General features: G+C 54.5%; 6 protein-coding genes across 6 annotated transcripts; 3 read left to right on the top strand and 3 right to left on the bottom strand.

The window, feature by feature from the left end:
• Positions 1 to 534: 534 nt before the first annotated feature.
• Positions 535 to 1,785, top strand: J4E85_004463 (uncharacterized protein; the record flags this gene model as incomplete). Its single annotated transcript, XM_051468719.1, has 1 exon — positions 535 to 1,785. One exon carries the CDS (start codon positions 535 to 537, stop codon positions 1,783 to 1,785), a length of 1,251 nt encoding a protein of 416 aa, XP_051326934.1.
• Positions 1,786 to 2,231: 446 nt separating this feature from the next.
• J4E85_004462 (uncharacterized protein) lies at positions 2,232 to 2,507 on the bottom strand (the record flags this gene model as incomplete). The annotated part of the gene is made up of 2 exons (XM_051468718.1): positions 2,232 to 2,335; positions 2,384 to 2,507. The coding sequence occupies 2 exons, from the start codon at positions 2,505 to 2,507 to the stop codon at positions 2,232 to 2,234; spliced, it is 228 nt and encodes a 75-aa protein (XP_051326933.1).
• Positions 2,508 to 3,586: 1,079 nt separating this feature from the next.
• On the bottom strand, positions 3,587 to 6,116 carry J4E85_004461 (uncharacterized protein; the record flags this gene model as incomplete). The annotated part of the gene is made up of 2 exons (XM_051468717.1): positions 3,587 to 5,104; positions 5,286 to 6,116. 2 exons carry the CDS (start codon positions 6,114 to 6,116, stop codon positions 3,587 to 3,589), a joined length of 2,349 nt encoding a protein of 782 aa, XP_051326932.1.
• Positions 6,117 to 6,408: 292 nt separating this feature from the next.
• On the bottom strand, positions 6,409 to 8,674 carry J4E85_004460 (uncharacterized protein; the record flags this gene model as incomplete). The annotated part of the gene is made up of 2 exons (XM_051468716.1): positions 6,409 to 8,335; positions 8,388 to 8,674. The coding sequence occupies 2 exons, from the start codon at positions 8,672 to 8,674 to the stop codon at positions 6,409 to 6,411; spliced, it is 2,214 nt and encodes a 737-aa protein (XP_051326931.1).
• A 424-nt stretch (positions 8,675 to 9,098) lies between these two features.
• Positions 9,099 to 10,519, top strand: J4E85_004459 (uncharacterized protein; the record flags this gene model as incomplete). Its single annotated transcript, XM_051468715.1, has 2 exons — positions 9,099 to 10,383; positions 10,449 to 10,519. 2 exons carry the CDS (start codon positions 9,099 to 9,101, stop codon positions 10,517 to 10,519), a joined length of 1,356 nt encoding a protein of 451 aa, XP_051326930.1.
• Positions 10,520 to 12,972: 2,453 nt separating this feature from the next.
• On the top strand, positions 12,973 to 15,505 carry J4E85_004458 (uncharacterized protein; the record flags this gene model as incomplete). The annotated part of the gene is made up of 2 exons (XM_051468714.1): positions 12,973 to 14,631; positions 14,681 to 15,505. The coding sequence occupies 2 exons, from the start codon at positions 12,973 to 12,975 to the stop codon at positions 15,503 to 15,505; spliced, it is 2,484 nt and encodes an 827-aa protein (XP_051326929.1).
• Between the last annotated feature and the right edge of the window lie 598 nt (positions 15,506 to 16,103).

The raw sequence follows: 16,103 nt of genomic DNA, 5'->3' as shown, positions 1-16,103 counted from the left end.
AAACAGTAAGGCCAACTTCGTATCCGCACGCACGCGAGCTGGCCTGACGCACATTGGCCGCGGCCTGGTCAGGAGATGCCACTGCTGAGCAAATTCGACTAGCATGCTGGTCCCGCAACGGCCTCGAGGCGCTTGAGAGTGACCGTGCTAAACGGGAACGTAGACGAGCCCGACGGTAGTCTTGGTCAGTCGTCAGCAGATGATATAAAGGATGAAAGCCGCCCGATGTGGAAGAGGCCATCACTTCCAGTGACACACAGTCCCTCCTGACAAGCTAGCCTTCGTCGTCATTCATTCTACACTTCACTCTTTTGCATTCGAAAACGCTGGGTCGTCTTTTTCTTACTCACTGGACTTTTTTGTTGCTAAATAGGAAATACTTCTATACACTTCCTGTATTCACAGTGGAACATTGTCAACAGACCACCGTTGTGGAGCACCAGCACTTGAAGTCTAGAAGTTCTTCATTTGATAACCCCCCAAAAGTCACTCTCTACGTACACGGTCTTTACGAATCCACCAACAAACTCAACCATGTACACAAACATATTTTCTGTTCTCGCCCTGGCTGGCGCTGCTCAGGCCCATATGTCCATGTACTACCCAGCTCCTCTAGGAGGCGCTCCTTCCATCAACCCACAATCTACGGAGCTAGATCCACAGTTCAACTATCCGCTTGGCTGCTGCGGCCCCGATGGCGGTGACAGCAAGCCCTCTCCTGGCCTTTGCCGTGGCCATCTCGACAAGTTCGACACCGAGGATGCCACTGTTACCTGGCAGCCTGGTCAAGACGCCTACTTCCAACTCACCGACTACGACTACGACCCCGAGGCACCTGGCGGCACCCACTACGGAGGCTCTTGCCAGGTTGGCTTCTCCACCGACAAGGGAAAGACATGGAAGATGGCCGCCTCATACCACGGCGCTTGCCCGCATGCCACCGAGGATGGATCTCCCGAGGCCCAGACCTTCGACTTCAAAGTCCCCACCAACATGCCAGAAGGCGATGCCATCTTCATCTGGGTCTGGCTCAACCGTGAGCACGAGGCCTTCGAAAACTGTGCCAAGGTCCACATCGGTGGATCCGGTTCCGGCTCTGGCTCTGGCGATACCAGTGAGCCCAGTGAACCATCACAGTCTGCAACTCAGCCCGAACAACCCGCTTACTCCGAGACTGAGCCCGAAGAGACTCCCGAGCCAACCTACGCACAGCCTGAGGCACCTGCTGAGGACGAAGAGGAAGAAGATGATGGTGAGCGATACGAGCAGCCACCGGCCCCTACTCCTGTTGAGAACGGCCCACCGGCTGTTGTCGTTACCACCGTTGTAGCGACCACCATCTACGAGCAATACCAGGCTACAGAGACACCCACAGCCGAGCAGAGCGACAACTCTGATCGTGGTCACTGGTGGAACCGTCCTCACAAGGAGGTCAAGGCGAACACCCGCCGCTATGCAGTAGACGGTTCGAGCTGTGAGTGCCGCCGCGACGAGCTTACTCTCGCAGCCCGTTGCGCTTGCGATTCTGCCAACAAGGCCATTGAACGCAAGGCTCTGCGCATGCATCGCCGTACTTTCTACAAGCGTGTCGATGCTTGCGACTGGAACTCTGCTCCTGCCATGGAGGTCTCGTACTATACTCCCGATGCCAACTGCGCACCCGGTGCCAAGGACCGCATGCCGGAGAGCGACACTTTCGAGCTAGGCTGGGACGTTAACTGCGGTGTCGTCGAGGGCCAGAGCGAGTATGAGATCAAGATGATGAGCTGCGACATGTACGGTTAGGTGTGTCGGTTTAAGTCCATATTTCCTCATACCTTATCTTTCACTTCTTCACTTTCGTTCATCATGTTCCTGAACGCTGGGATACGTTTTACTTCTTCTTAAAGCACAGTGGGGATCACCCTATGCTTCCAAACTTTTACACACTAGATTCGGGATGGATTGGCGTTTTCGTCACACATGGGAGGCTTCACGACGTTCACGCACATAACTTATGACGGTTGGGCTGCGTCAGAGCCTGAAGGGACACATTGTAGAGCACTGGCAACACTGCAAACAATTGATCACTTTCGCAACTAAACAGACTTCACATTTATGAATTCGTGCACTGATACTTATTACAATTACTTCATTGGCGACTACTCAAGGTTCCACAGTCATCCTCTTGGGTGCAAACCAGGAGAAATATCATTGCTACAGTCATGCCAGATTGAGGGACAGACGAGCATCTAAGAAGACTGTCCACCCTTCCTGCCAACCTCCTTAGCCTTCTCACTGCCAGGCTCGAAGCTGCCAGATGAGGCCTTGCCGCCCATAGAGGCGATGTCGTGTTCTGTAGTCATGTCAATCCTAGCTATTTAGTATACAAATGTACACTTACGCTTGTCAGCATCCATAGATGCGAAACCGCCGCTATGGGAGTGCTCTCCACCTTTCTGTGCTGCGGCCTTGACTTCGTCCTTGGGACGGTTCGCAAAGTTTCCGGGGTTGTCGTTGCCAGACATTGCTTGGTTTGTGCGAGTGGGTTGAGACGGGTATTTATATGTGATAAGGTCGATAGTCGTCTCGGATTAGAAAGATGCTGCTGTGCTCACCAGTAACCTATCGACTGAGCACTTTATATGCCAAGATCTCGAGGTCAGGATCGTGTATATGTCGTCAGTGCTCCGTCACAACAATTCGCATATTACTATGATGAAATTGCATCTTTGTTCGACGGCTACATCACACGTAGCCCAGACATCCAGCTACATGCAATTTACCCGCATCCACATAGTTGCGTACAACGCGGTGCTTAGCCTCGGCTATGTCATGACGGTAGTAAATGACATAAGAAAAAGCCTCTCGCGGTACTCAATGTCGTAGTGGAGAGGCTGACGACATGACGTGACCATTTCGTTAGTCACTAGCACGGACGCGTCTCAAGGATCGCGTTGATGATCGATTATCGGACCATGGTGGACGCTTTGGATGGAGTGTAGACAAGCAAATGGTCGCAGGTATATTTGTACTATGTAGATGTAAGTGTCATGAGATTAGGATGATAGTCCTGAGCAACTCGTGTGATGTGCGCTAGGCGGATCCCGATGTGTCACGTGACAGCGCGAAAGCGCGAAAGCGCGCAAAAGGTTAGATACATCTAAATAGGGCGATACTCCTAGGTGGAACAAGCCAATACACTTCCTTGAGGGGAATGCTGAGGTTTATGGGAACTGGAGAGCGGATGAGACATATGAGCATGGCTGGTGAGAGCGTAGACTGGTGGGAAGATTCGATTGCACACACCTGCGTGGTATGACCACGAGTTCGCGCTCCAACGTATTTGAGAAACACAATAAATACATTTCAACATGGATAGCGGGCAACAATAGACACGAAAGAGCTTGACTGATGAGTCCCAAACAACGCCAGCGTCCAAGTCATCATCGTAACCAAGTGACTCCAATATACACCGCCGGAAATACACCCTCTTGACCCCATATTTTCATTGGGATCTCCATATACCCAAGTCTGATCCCAACCTCGCGACCGGTACCTCGTATCCAAGACCCTTCATAGCACGTACAATAGGAGGCCAGGTATTCTATTCCTGTGCCTTTCCCCCACCCATGCGCTCGATGTTGGACAGTAACCTGCTCTTCCCACCACTTTGACTCCGGTTTAAACCGGGAGCACCTTGGAACTTAAGGCCACCTGGTGCGCGAAGTCCTGATGGTTTAGCGATTCCACTGCCGGTGCGCTCGTTCATGGCACCTAAACGGTCACCCATCGCACTGCCGGGACGTCCACCGCCCAGTGCGGATCCGGGGCGTGAGGCACCGGGGCCACCGGCCAGGAAACCCGTGTTGCGCATTGCTTGCTGAGGCGGCGCTTGTTGTTGGGGGGCAGCAGGTGGTGCGGAAGCCATTTGTGAGCGGCGAAGGTCTTCTTGTTGCATCTCTTCCATCTTTTCTCCGCACATGGAGAGCATCTGTTCGGCGGCCGCTACGAGCTCGCCTTTCTCGATGCGCTCAGCTTCAAGGTCTTCAACAAGGGTATCGTGGGATTTGCGAAGAGACTGAAGTTCCGACTGAAGCCCGGCGAGTCTAGCCTTGAGGTTCTCGATTTCAGCTCTCTGCGCTTCTAGCATCTGAGCGTCTTCGGCGTTTCGTGTGGTCTTTGAGGGAGACGCTCCTTGGCTCTGGTCCCTGGAGTCATGCTGGCCTGGATTGATCCTACTGAAAGTGTTGTCACGCTTCTTCTCTGCATCTTCCACTTGCCCTTCGAGACTAGCAATCTGCGCCCGAAGCTCTTTGCATTTTTCGTCGGCCTTCTTCTGGTAATTGTCCTTGAGGGCTTTGATCTTCTTCTCGTGTTTAGCCTTGTAGGCTGTGTGCAGGTCGCGTGCAATCTCATTGACCTTCTCGGCAATAGCAGATTGGCATTCAAGTTCTGAGTAAACCTTCTTGTTCTCATCGCCGTCATCGTTGTTGATGAAAGTCGTCATGTCGACGTTCTTGCTTTCAGCCTCGATGACCTTGGTTTCAAGCTCAGACGAGCGGCTCTCTGCATCATCAGCACGCTTCTCTGCATCGGCCAACCTCGCTAGGAGATCTTCGCGCTCAGCGTCGTTGCGTGCCATCTCAGCCTGGACGTCCTGCAGCAGTTTCTGGACCTCTTCGCCTTTTGATTTCCAGTCAACCATTTGTGTCTCTGCATATTCGCGAGCTGAGCGTTCGTCACGGACGGTCTCTTGGGCTTCGCCAACTCGGCGTTCAGCATCGGCGATAGCTTTGGAAAGAGCGTCGATCTCAGCCTCTTTTCCAGACAAGCTGGCGGTGAGAGACGACACCTGAGACTGAAACTGGGACTTTACAGACTCAAGCTCTCGGATGGTGACAGTAGGTAGCGATCGTGGTGTAGGCGGTGGAGGCAGCTCAAAATCCAACAAATTCAACATTTGGCTTCTCTGGCTTGGTGTTGCAGGTACTTGCGATCCACCCTTGGCCGGCGATCGCTGGTCTCGGTAATAGGAGCGGAGATTTGGCTCTGTAATAGACTTGCTAGGCGAATTGCGCCCGCGTCCGGGTGACGCACGGCGGGATGAAGAGAAGGATTCAATCTGGGCGGTAAAGTCCAAGAGTAAATTTGTGGTATCGTTATCGTTATACGCGCGCCGTGGCGTGGGACTGGGAGTGCGTTCCGAGCGGCGGACCGTAGAGGGTGTCATTTGAGGGCGAGCGTGAGGTGTAGCCTTTCAAACTGTTAGTATCCTACGTGAGATCAACAGCACATGGACTTACATCTGGCATGCTGCTCTTTGTTGGGCTCTGTTTCAGGGATGCGAATTTCGTCATATCGATCCCCGGCATCTCTGAGAAGTTGCTGAAGCAGGTATCATCGATGTCCAAGGATGTTGGCTCTGGCCCGTCTGGATTAAAGTCCGTGTTGTCCATGCTCAGATCGATTTCAAATTCGTGGCCCCGAGATGTTCGCTTTCTGGGTGTCTCGCGTGTTTTAAAGTTGCTATCCTCCATGAACTTCATCGCGGTAGTCAAGCCCTCGTTGTCGCGGAGCGGAGACTCTTGGTGAGAAGAGGCCGGTCGCTTTGACGGTGTGACCGATGTTTGCCGCTGATGTGTATGGGTTGGCTTGCGCTGGACCGTTTCGGGCGAAGGTACGCGTGACGATTTCGAGGGCGATTGGCTTTTGTAGGAGTGGCTACTCATTGCGGACCCGCGTCGCTCGGTAGCAATCTCCTTGATGGGCGAGATGTTCTTCTGGGGAGTCTGTCGATCCGCACTGCCAGTTTTAAGTGCCGGGTCTTCAAAGTCGTCCATCAAATTCTTTGCTGGCAGTGTCTTCATTGGGCTTGTGCGCTCCTTCAACCCAAATTTCTTCTCTGGAGACACTCTGAAAGCGGATTGGGGCACGCTGTCCTCAAAGTCTATTAGCGGCTTCACCGGTGTGGCTGCTGCTCCAGGGGCAATGTTCTCCTGGTCTTGGACTCCGATGTGTTCGACGAAAGGCGACGAGGGCGGATCGTTGTACGCCATATCAATATCGTCGACGATGATGTTGTCAGAGTAAGTATTGAGCTTTTCCGGCGAAAGATTCGACATTGGTTCCGCCATGTTTGCGATTCGGGAAATGCGGTGTCTGGTGTTCGCCGGAGCGCGCAATTGTGTGTTGTGGTTGCTTGTTTACAGTCCGTGCGCGTTGGTTGCCCCTTCCCCATCCGGTATCCCCCGTTTTGGCCGAACCCCAACCACCATCTGCGGCGCAGTATGTATGTTGCAAGTACCGTCATCGCGAAACAACAGGACGTTACATTATGCTACTCAAATCCACACAGACAAATCTATTACCAAAGCTTCGTGTCTTGCATGTTTATGCACGTCATTGCAACCAAATATGTGATGTATTTCAGTAGTTAATTGCTCCTCGTAATGCACCCGCCAATCTTTGATACTCTTTCAACAGCTCGTCAACCTCCTTTAACTTCAACTCCTGGGCATCTTTGGCTTCCAGAAAGCGCTTCGCTGGTGGTGTGGTCTTCTTTAGTTGCTCCAAAGCCGCGATCGCTCTTGCACCCTTTTCATCTACTGGTGGCAACTCGTTCGTGGCTGTACGACTGAGTGGTTCTGGGGAAGGCGATGCTTTCGCTTGTTCCTGGCCCGGTGAGGGGAGAACAGGTGTGCTATTATTACTTACAGCGCGCGCAAAGCGAGGCAGTACGTTCATGCTGGGAAAGCGGTTTAAGGGGTTGAAGTTGTTGCCCATGTTGCGCAGAGAATCCACCGCGGAGGTGTTGCTCGGTGTTGGAGGATCTGCCTTGATCGGAGCTGGCGACGGTGTCTTCTCCTCTACACTCTGGCCTGGGGCGAATGCAACGCGCCGCCCACTGTTGCTACCGCCGGACTTGGTAGAATCGACGCTGCGATCTCTGATCTGCCTCCTACCAGCAAAGAGATCAGCCATTTTGGCATCGAGTCCTCTGCTAATTGGAGCCTCTGTTGGCTCATCACCCTGCACTGAACTTGCTGCACTGACACTCAAGCTGTCTTCATCGCGCTCTGCGCGAGTTGGGGAGCTCACGAGCTTCCTTGCATCTTCCAGTGTCTTGGGAAGTACTGGCTGTTCTTGCACAGGACCATCGGGATTCTTCTCCTTTAGACCACCAAAGAAGAATTTGAAGCTGGTGTCCAAGGTGTTGTTAATTCTCCCAAGTGCCTGGTCAGCAGAGTCAAGAATCGAGTCCCGAACGGCATCAGAGGCGGCCTCGATCTTGTTGGTCTGTGTTTGAATAAGGTTACTCAAGCGACGCTGAGCTTTAGTGGTCGTTGGGCTGGAGGGTTCTTTGGGAATTGTCTTGGAGATGGGCGTGGCTGGGGTCTGGATGAGATCTGGCGCATCCGAAAGTCCAAGAGACATTGGGGTGATCTCGGATTTGGGAGTTGAAGGTCTGGAATCTGGTTTTGCGGGAGTGACTTCGTCGGCGCGCAACGAAGAAAGATCGACGGTTTCCAGGAATGAGATGGCTGCCTCGAGATTAACCAAGCAATATGCAGTTTCACCATCCATGCGAGTTGAACCGCGGAAACGATGGATGAAGTTTAGATCGCTAATTACGTTCAAGTTGACGGGTGGCATAGTAATGAGGGCGTAAATGAGGGTTGGCAGGATTTCATCAGCAGACGAGGTCGAAGGGAATATCTTGGACAGAGCTTCGACAATGGACTTGTGTGCAGCAGTCAAATGTTGGACCTTGCCCAGTGGGTACTTCTCCTCATTCATCTTCAGGATGTCTTCGCGTGCTGCAGATAGGTACTCGCGAATCTCGGGCTCCTTCTCCTTGGCTTTCTGGCGCTCTTCCTCGGTCAACTCCTCGCCAGTCATCAGGAGTTCCTTTAGACCAATGCCGACGAGGGAGAGAGCAGCTGTGCGTGATCTGAGTTTATGATCCCTTTCCTCGTCATCAGTACTCCTGTGCCGCCATATCCTCTGGTAGACCTTCTCGCATACGGCGCGCTCGACGGCCTCTTCTAGTGCGAACCGCTTGAGCTCGAGCGACCTGCGCGCTTTCTTGCGGTCGGCCATTTCAGTGGCACTGAGCATTTGTTGTTCCCCTGACGGGTCGCTACCCTTTCTTATCGACGATGGCTTGCTCGACGAAGCCGACGCTTTCTTCGCATTCGCGACATAGTTGTCGCTCGTTAGGCGAGCAGAGAGAGTGGCTATGTGTGTGCTTATCTTCGCGGAGGCGCGTCCGTAGAAGTCTTGGAAGAGGTCGGCGAGAGCTTCGGCGGACAGAGGGGTGGGATGCACTTTGGCTGTGAGGGATTCGAGGAATCTAAGGGTGTTACTATCAGAGGACGACGCATGCTATGGGCAGCAGAAGGTACCTCTCGGTCAAGCTACGGATCTCGATAGGCAGCTCCTCGAAAGTGTCGGGCACTTTGGTCTCTTCGCTGTCTTCGTCCTCGTCCTCGTCTTCCTTCTTTGCAAACACGTCGCCGTCGGGGTTCTCGTCTTCCTCGGGCACCATGGCAGCCTTGAGCGGATCGAGCATGTCTGACGCAGTCGGTCCTTGCAGCGTATTCGCTCGGCTGCGCGAGAGGGGGCTCTTGGGGGCAGAGTCGAGGCGCGTGAAGGAGCGTGAAGGATGCAAGTTTCTAGGCCGGTCGGCCATGGTGTTATTGCTGCAGAAGGTCTAATGGAAATCTAAAAGTGTCGTGTGCCTGCATTGGAAGGAGGCTGCTGTGAAACCGTGCGTGGACGAAGCGCATGCGTTCACGTCATGCGGCAGCACGGCACTTCCGAGGGAACCGAAAGTCGCGGGTGAGCACTTGAGCAATGTGTTGAACGATTGTGCTTACTAGCGGGTGACGGAAGCGGGCGACAGGGCGAAGAGGCGCCGTCTTGGTGGTGATGGAGCTATGGGGAGCTCCCCGCACGGCGCGCACGTGAAAAGGAGCTGGGCGGGCCTGGGGTCAAGTGAACCATCGATCGTCATCGATGTCCGACGGAGGCAGCCATCTCAGTCGGCGCCTGCTAACGCCTCCTCTGCGCAGGTTGCTCGTTGCAACTCCCTCTCTTACAACCATAGATCCACCATGCGACGCCCAAGACCCTGCCCCTCCGCCTCGCGCGTGGCCGCTTCCTTCCTGCTGTCGTTCGTCGCCGCAAGCGTTGCGAGCGCGGCCGACATGCCCGTGATGCCGCCGCCGCCTCTCCCGCATGTCACTCCCCACGCCGACAAGGACTTTACGCTGCGCCACATCTTCCACCACGGCACCTACAAATACCCCGAGCTGCACCGGCGACTCGATGTTCCAGAGCACGCCGCAGTATGGACCGCCCACGACGACGACGCGGCCAGTCGCGAGCCCGTGCCGCGGTTGCGCGTCAAGTCCGAGGCCATGAGCATACAGCGCCTGGCCGATAGGAGCAAGGAAACCATCACCGGCATACTAGAATGGGGCCGCATCACTGGGAGAGGCGTGGAGCTGCCGGAAGAAGACTGGACTATCGACGAGATAGCAGGCCCCAACGTGACGGACCGCGAGACCGTCCTGAGCTTCGCACGCATGGCCTCGGACGCCTACATACTCGAACCCGGCACGGGCGAGTGGGAGCCTGTTGGCGGCGGCTTCAACTACACAGAAGACTTTGGCTGGGAATCCGACGGTCTGCGCGGGCACATCTTCGCCGACACCGAGAACTCGACAGTCGTCATAGGCTTGAAGGGCACGTCGCCTGCCATGTTCGACGGTTCCGAAACCACTACGAACGACAAGATCAACGACAACCTGTTCTTCAGCTGCTGCTGCGGTCAGGGGGGGCAGTACTTGTGGCGACAGGTCTGTGACTGTCAAACGTCGGCCTACACCTGCAACTCTACCTGTCTAGTCACTGCGCTGCGAGAGAAGAACCGCTACTACTACGCTGCACAGGACCTCTACCACAATGTCACAGCACTATATCCGGATGCTGAGATCTGGATGGCCGGACACTCCCTCGGTGGTTCTGTTTCGTCCTTTCTTTCTCTTACATTTGGACATCCGGCCGTCACCTTCGAGGCTGTGCCCGAAGCCATGCCAGCGTCACGTCTCGGGCTACCCGTGCCCCCCGGCCACCAAATCGGATCGCTACAGCAGCGCAAGTTCACCGGCGGTTTTCACTTTGGACATACCGCAGACCCCATATACATGGGAGCGTGTAATCAGGCCACCAGCGCCTGCACCATTGGCGGATATGCTCTGCAGAGTGTCTGTCACACCGGGCAGAAATGTGTATACGATACAGTCAAAGACTTCGGCTGGCGCATGGGTATCGGCACCCACAAGATTGTCGAAGTCATCCGAGACGTTATACTCAAGTACGATGCGCCTCCTAAATGTGAGGCTTACGTTGATTGCACTGACTGCTATATGTGGGAGTACTTTGAGAGCAACGGCACCGAGACTACCACTACCAGGAGCTCAAAGCCGACGGCTACATCAACATCAACCAGGTCCAGTCGCACAAGAACTGAAACTTGCAAGACGCCAGGTTGGTGGGGCTGTCTTGACGAGGATTCCACGACCAGATCACACACCAAGACTACGATTACGACGACATCATCGACCTCGACGTGTAAGACACCCGGTTGGTTTGGCTGCAAAGATGAGGACACGACATCTACAACCATGACAATCACTACCACACCTGCTCCAGCACCTACTGTCACAACAACCTCGGCGACACCTACCTCTACCTCATCGTGCAAGTATCCAGGCTGGTTTGGCGGCTGCCTCGACGGTGACGAGCCGCCTGCGAAGACACATCACACACCCAAGCCAACACCCACAGCTACCCCGACCAGTACGTCATGCACATCCGAAGGCTTCTTTGGGCTCATATGTTATGACAGGTCGAAGAAACACGGGAAGACGACTTCAGAATCCCCTGTGACAGAGAGAATGGAAATGTAGAGACGCAAGGTAGGAAGTGACTAGGCAATATTATTTTGACTTTATGGTTCAAGTGTAAAGGAAGGCGTAAAGGAAGGCATTATATCCAGGCGCATGGGGTTCTACTCGGGCATTTATATGCATCGCAAATTCATACAACATCGTTCAATACAAGCAATACATCACGATATGCCGTCTATTTTTGGCGATTGGTGACGGTGATGCGGAGATAGCGGGAATGCATGTTCGGTAGGTTCTCTTCGGCAGCACCGCGGACCGCTCATAGATGCAGACAAGCTTCTGTTTGACACCTTGATCTAGAGAAGCCCCTTGTGAGGCATTGGTGGCTATTTGTGCCGAAATTTAAATATCGCTCAACGGCTCTAGTCTTTGGCCGGACGGTGTTATTCAAACAAGTCGAACATGTCACGAGCGCGCGGCATGTCGTACCGAGTGGTCGCGTCATACGCGGTATGCAGAAACACGCCATTTTGAACGTGACATCCACCCGGCTGCAGATGATGTATTCCTTGATCCTGTGCAGAGCTGCAATGTTTGTGGATTTCAGACACGTATCGAGCGAGTTGGGCAGTACTCGCAGTGTCCGAACCATGTGGCAGTACGAACTACGGATCTGCAGCCCGAACAGCATGCGCAACCAGGATCTAGCCAGAGCACGATGCCTGCTTGGTCGCCATTGGCGGCTGATGTCGTTGGCGCGACAAAGTGGCGGTCTGGGTTTGGTGGCAGAAGCTGTCCATCAGTCGCTCTAGAAGATGTGAAGCAGCCGAATCGCCTCGCGCGTGCTATCTAGCATCCCCACCTACCCTTTCGGCAAAGAGCGACGGCGAGTTTCCTGGATGCAGACGTAGCCTCCTCCTCTGCACGGTTCTCGGGTGCTGATCGTCAATGTAAGGGTCCCCGAGCGTCTTGCGGTGGGGCCTGTCGAGAGGTTTCAGGATTGCATGCTGGCTACCGGCGCGCGCGGATGCCCACAACAGGTTTCTGCGAGGACTTGAGGCAGTATCTCGGTGTGTTGCCCTCGATCAGGTGCACTGCAGAGCTGGCCACGGCGGACGTGGTGGGAGAAGTCAGACAGTCGTTGCGGCGTCTCGCAGCCGTTGGCCTGGCCGGTGACGCTAGATTCGCAAATGTCGCAATAGACCAGGGGCCGGTCGACGATAGCCCATACAGCTGACAAGGCGGTTTTAGCATGCGATTGTCGGGCCCAGAGCAGGCCAGCTAGTCGTCGTAGCCGTGCCTTGGAAGTGGCTTTTTCGTCGATTCCTCTTAAGTTGCTCGATCGCCGATACAGCAGCTTCTGTCTCCTCGATCTTTCCGCTCTCCGCCCCGTCTCGTTCGCCCCTCCGCTGGGCCTGTCGTCCGTTTCCGCTCTCTTGTCAGCCCTACCGGCTAGAGTCACGGGACCGTTTTGTTTTCAGGCACCCCTTTGCTGGTTCTCCTAGACCCTGCAGCGGCGGCCTCTAGCCAGCTTTTCCTGCCCTGACGACATCACGCCTACGCACTGCTTTGCGCCGCCTCGCCCTACTGTCGACTCAGCCGCAGCGTGTGGCATCGCATCTGACTGTGAATCAATTCGGCGCTTCTGGGCGACTTTGTGCGCGCATTCGGCAGCACCCTGGGCTGTGCCTGCACATCATCGCTCGTGCCCTCGCTGCAAGGGAGATTGCCTCACTGCACCTACGTCATTGCTCAGCACAGCGGCAATCCCCACCAAACCAAGCCCTAGACCCTTCACCCACCTGCACCGCACCAACCACTCCTGCATTTCAAGTCCCCCATATTCATGCACCTATCTCCTACAACAACCTAACCTGCCCCTCCCGCCCCCTCGACGCTTCACACTCCCGACGCGTGTGAAGACATTCGCACCATGTCTACACCCGCCCTGTCGCCCAGGCCCAGAGGCTCTTCGCACACATCTTCTCGCCCACGAGGCTCAGGATCGACGCCCATGACGAGGCCAAGTGCCTCACTGCACCCGACGTCTGCGCTACCCCCCCTCACGCCCCGCATGAATGGGGTAGCCAAAACCCCGAGCCATGTCGCTTCACAGAAGACGAAGGAACCCTCGACCCCCTCACCTAACTACTTTGGTCTGGCCGTCAACAGCAATGCCGACCACTTCTCCTCTAGTGCGGCCCAGCACATTCGCGGCAATTGGAGCCCGCCCACGTCCAATGTGCGCTCGACAGCCGCTGCCTCTCCACGCATAATACCCGTGGAGCAGAATCCCGAATTCGAGCAATTTAGGAAACAGTCGGAGAACAACCGAGCGTTTGCCCTGGGCAGCTTCGACTTTGCCTCGCCCGGCCTGAAAGCATCCTCCAAGAGCCCCTTCTTCAACAACATCGAGTCGGCGCAGCCCTCGTACCCCCAGTCACACTCAATGCCACCACCCGACCACCCAGGCGACAAGAGCGACACAAGCGACGAGCAAGAGTTCGCACCCAAGCCACGCTCTCCGAAGCGCATGCTGTCGACTGAGTCCTCCATGTTCCCTGACCGACCACGACGCAACTCTCCTGCCAGCTTTGATGGACCTGGCCGTTCAGACGCCGTGGCCCAGTTCGCCGAACCTCGCATCCCAAGGCCATCGCTACCTTCGAAAAAGACACATCCTTCGCACATCTCAATAACTACTCACCGCGCTGAGACACTACCCGCACATTTTGAGGAAGAAGGCAATACCAGCGGCCCCAGCATGGTCACTGCTCAGCACATCATCAACATCCTGCAGTCTTCCATTGACGAGGTCCTTCTGCTTGATCTGCGCGTATCAACACAGTACGCAAAGGCTCGCATAACAGGCGCCTTGAGCCTCTGCATTCCTACAACACTGCTCAAACGCGCATCCTTCAATGTCCAGAAGCTAGCCGAGACATTCAAAGACGATGAACAAAGGGACAAGTTTGAGCGATGGAGGAGCAGCAAACACATCATAGTATATGACGCCAACTCGTCGCAGATGAAGGACGCAACAACTTGCATTAACACGCTCAAGAAGTTCACCAACGAGGGCTGGTCGGGCGGCACGTTTATTATCCGTGGTGGTTTCTCGGAATTCGCTGAGAGGTTCCCTTCTTGGATTACACACCAAAGCTCCGGAAGTCCAACATCGGGTACAGCTGCTCTCAATCTCAACTCCGACCTACCTGCTGTTGCGCCCGTCATTGGTGGATGTCCTATGCCCGCAACCCAGAACGCTGCGAACCCCTTCTTTGGCAACATTCGTCAGAACATGGATCTTATTGGTGGTGTTGGCCAAATGCCCGTGAAGCAGCCATCCGGCATGACGCAGTCGGTAGAAGACGACCTTCCCCAATGGCTTCAGACTGCTTCCGAAGAGCAAGACAAGGGCAAGACCGTCGCGGAGCGGTTCTTGCAGATCGAGAAACGCGAACAGAAGCGTATGCAGAAGGCCTTGTCCGGTGAGGTCGTCTACAATGCACCATCGTCATCAGGAGGTCCCGGGAAACACATTCAGATTGCAGGCATCGAAAAGGGCTCGAAGAATCGCTACAACAACATCTGGCCATACGAACACACACGTGTCAAGCTCGAAGGAGTCGCTGAAGGAAGCTGCGATTATGTCAATGCCAACCACGTCCAAGCTGCCTATTCCAACAAGCGTTACATTGCAACGCAGGGACCTATACCAGCTACTTTCAAGGTAGGCTCCCTCCCAACTCTCACCATGTCATTCACTAACTCTTTGATAGGACTTCTGGAACGTTGTGTGGCAGCAGGATGTTCGCGTCATCGTCATGCTGACTGCCGAGCAAGAAGGTGGACAAGTCAAGGCTCACAATTACTGGTCGGATAAGCGATACGGACCTCTACACCTCAACCCGCTTGGCGAACGCAGGGCATCCTTGGAGCCATCGAAGATCTACCGTCACAGGGAACAATCGAGGCCAACGATGGGTCAGCGCCGGTCAACGAACCCACCGAAGCTCGCCAACTTCACCAAGGAAGCCACTACCGGCTCTCCCAGCCAAGACCAGCCCTATGTCACCGTTCGCAAGTTCACTTTGTCCAACGATGATGAACCTTTCGCACGTATGCGTGAGATCACACAGCTGCAGTATTCCCACTGGCCTGACTTTGGTGCACCGGCTCATCCCACCCACCTGCTCGGTCTGATTGAGCAGACAGACGCCGTCGTCCGCTCTGTCAACGGTGGCTCGCCTTCGCAGCCTGATCCGCCTAACAGCCGTCCGATCATTGTCCACTGCTCTGCTGGATGTGGCCGTACAGGTACTTTCTGCACAGTCGACTCGGTCCTGGATATGCTCAAGCGGCAACGACAAGCTCGCAACGCCAGGCAGAACACGCCAATGGATGCCGACTCCAACGATAAGCTCGCGAAGAACGAGCGTGAAGACGACAGCTGGGTGAACAATGAGGACATCGATCTCATTGCAAAGACGGTGGAAGACTTTAGACTGCAGCGTCTGAGCATGGTACAGAGTCTGCGACAGTTTGTGCTATGCTACGAGAGCGTAATGGAATGGCTTGTGGAGCAACATCCCAAGTCTGCGTAGAACGTGGCGACTCAGGTGATATCTTCCTGCGACGGAAACACCTTTGTTCCCGCAATCATAATATGGAAATGAGAAACACGAATTTGTTAACGACCAGGGAATCGGGGCAATGGGCGGCGTATGCATCTTGATTGGTGTAAGACTGGGGCTCATTGGGAGGCGTTCTGCATGCATGCGGCATTGCTTGGCTTAGAGCATATACATGGGTATGCATTGGGATGGGTGTCCTCGTCATTTCGGCGCATAAGGGGATCTGGGATAGTGTTTTGTGACTTTGTTTAGATAACTTGAGAATTGCATCCTATTGCATTTTACCTTCCTATTGTACTTTGGCTGTATGTCACCACTGAATGATGGCATAACTGCGACATGAAGGACACTCGTACTGGTGAATGCGCTGAAAGGAGATGGTGCTTCAGTAATCAAATGTCTGGAACGGTGATCCGGTACATGTGCCAGTGGTTTCTCTTCATGATGATATTATCGGACCCATATAACAACAACGTCCTGGGGCTAGTTATATACTACACGATTCCCACTACCAGGACAGAAAGAGAACAAACAAACTCAGCAAATTGCACACATCGCAATGCCCGCA

This window comes from Alternaria conjuncta (assembly GCF_024043145.1).
Source record: "Alternaria conjuncta strain BMP 0040 chromosome Unknown scaffold_6, whole genome shotgun sequence".
In the NCBI taxonomy this organism is placed as follows: Eukaryota; Fungi; Ascomycota; class Dothideomycetes; order Pleosporales; family Pleosporaceae; genus Alternaria; species Alternaria conjuncta.
Note: the sequence above shows the minus strand (reverse complement) of the source record. Positions and strands in the feature narration are given on the sequence as shown.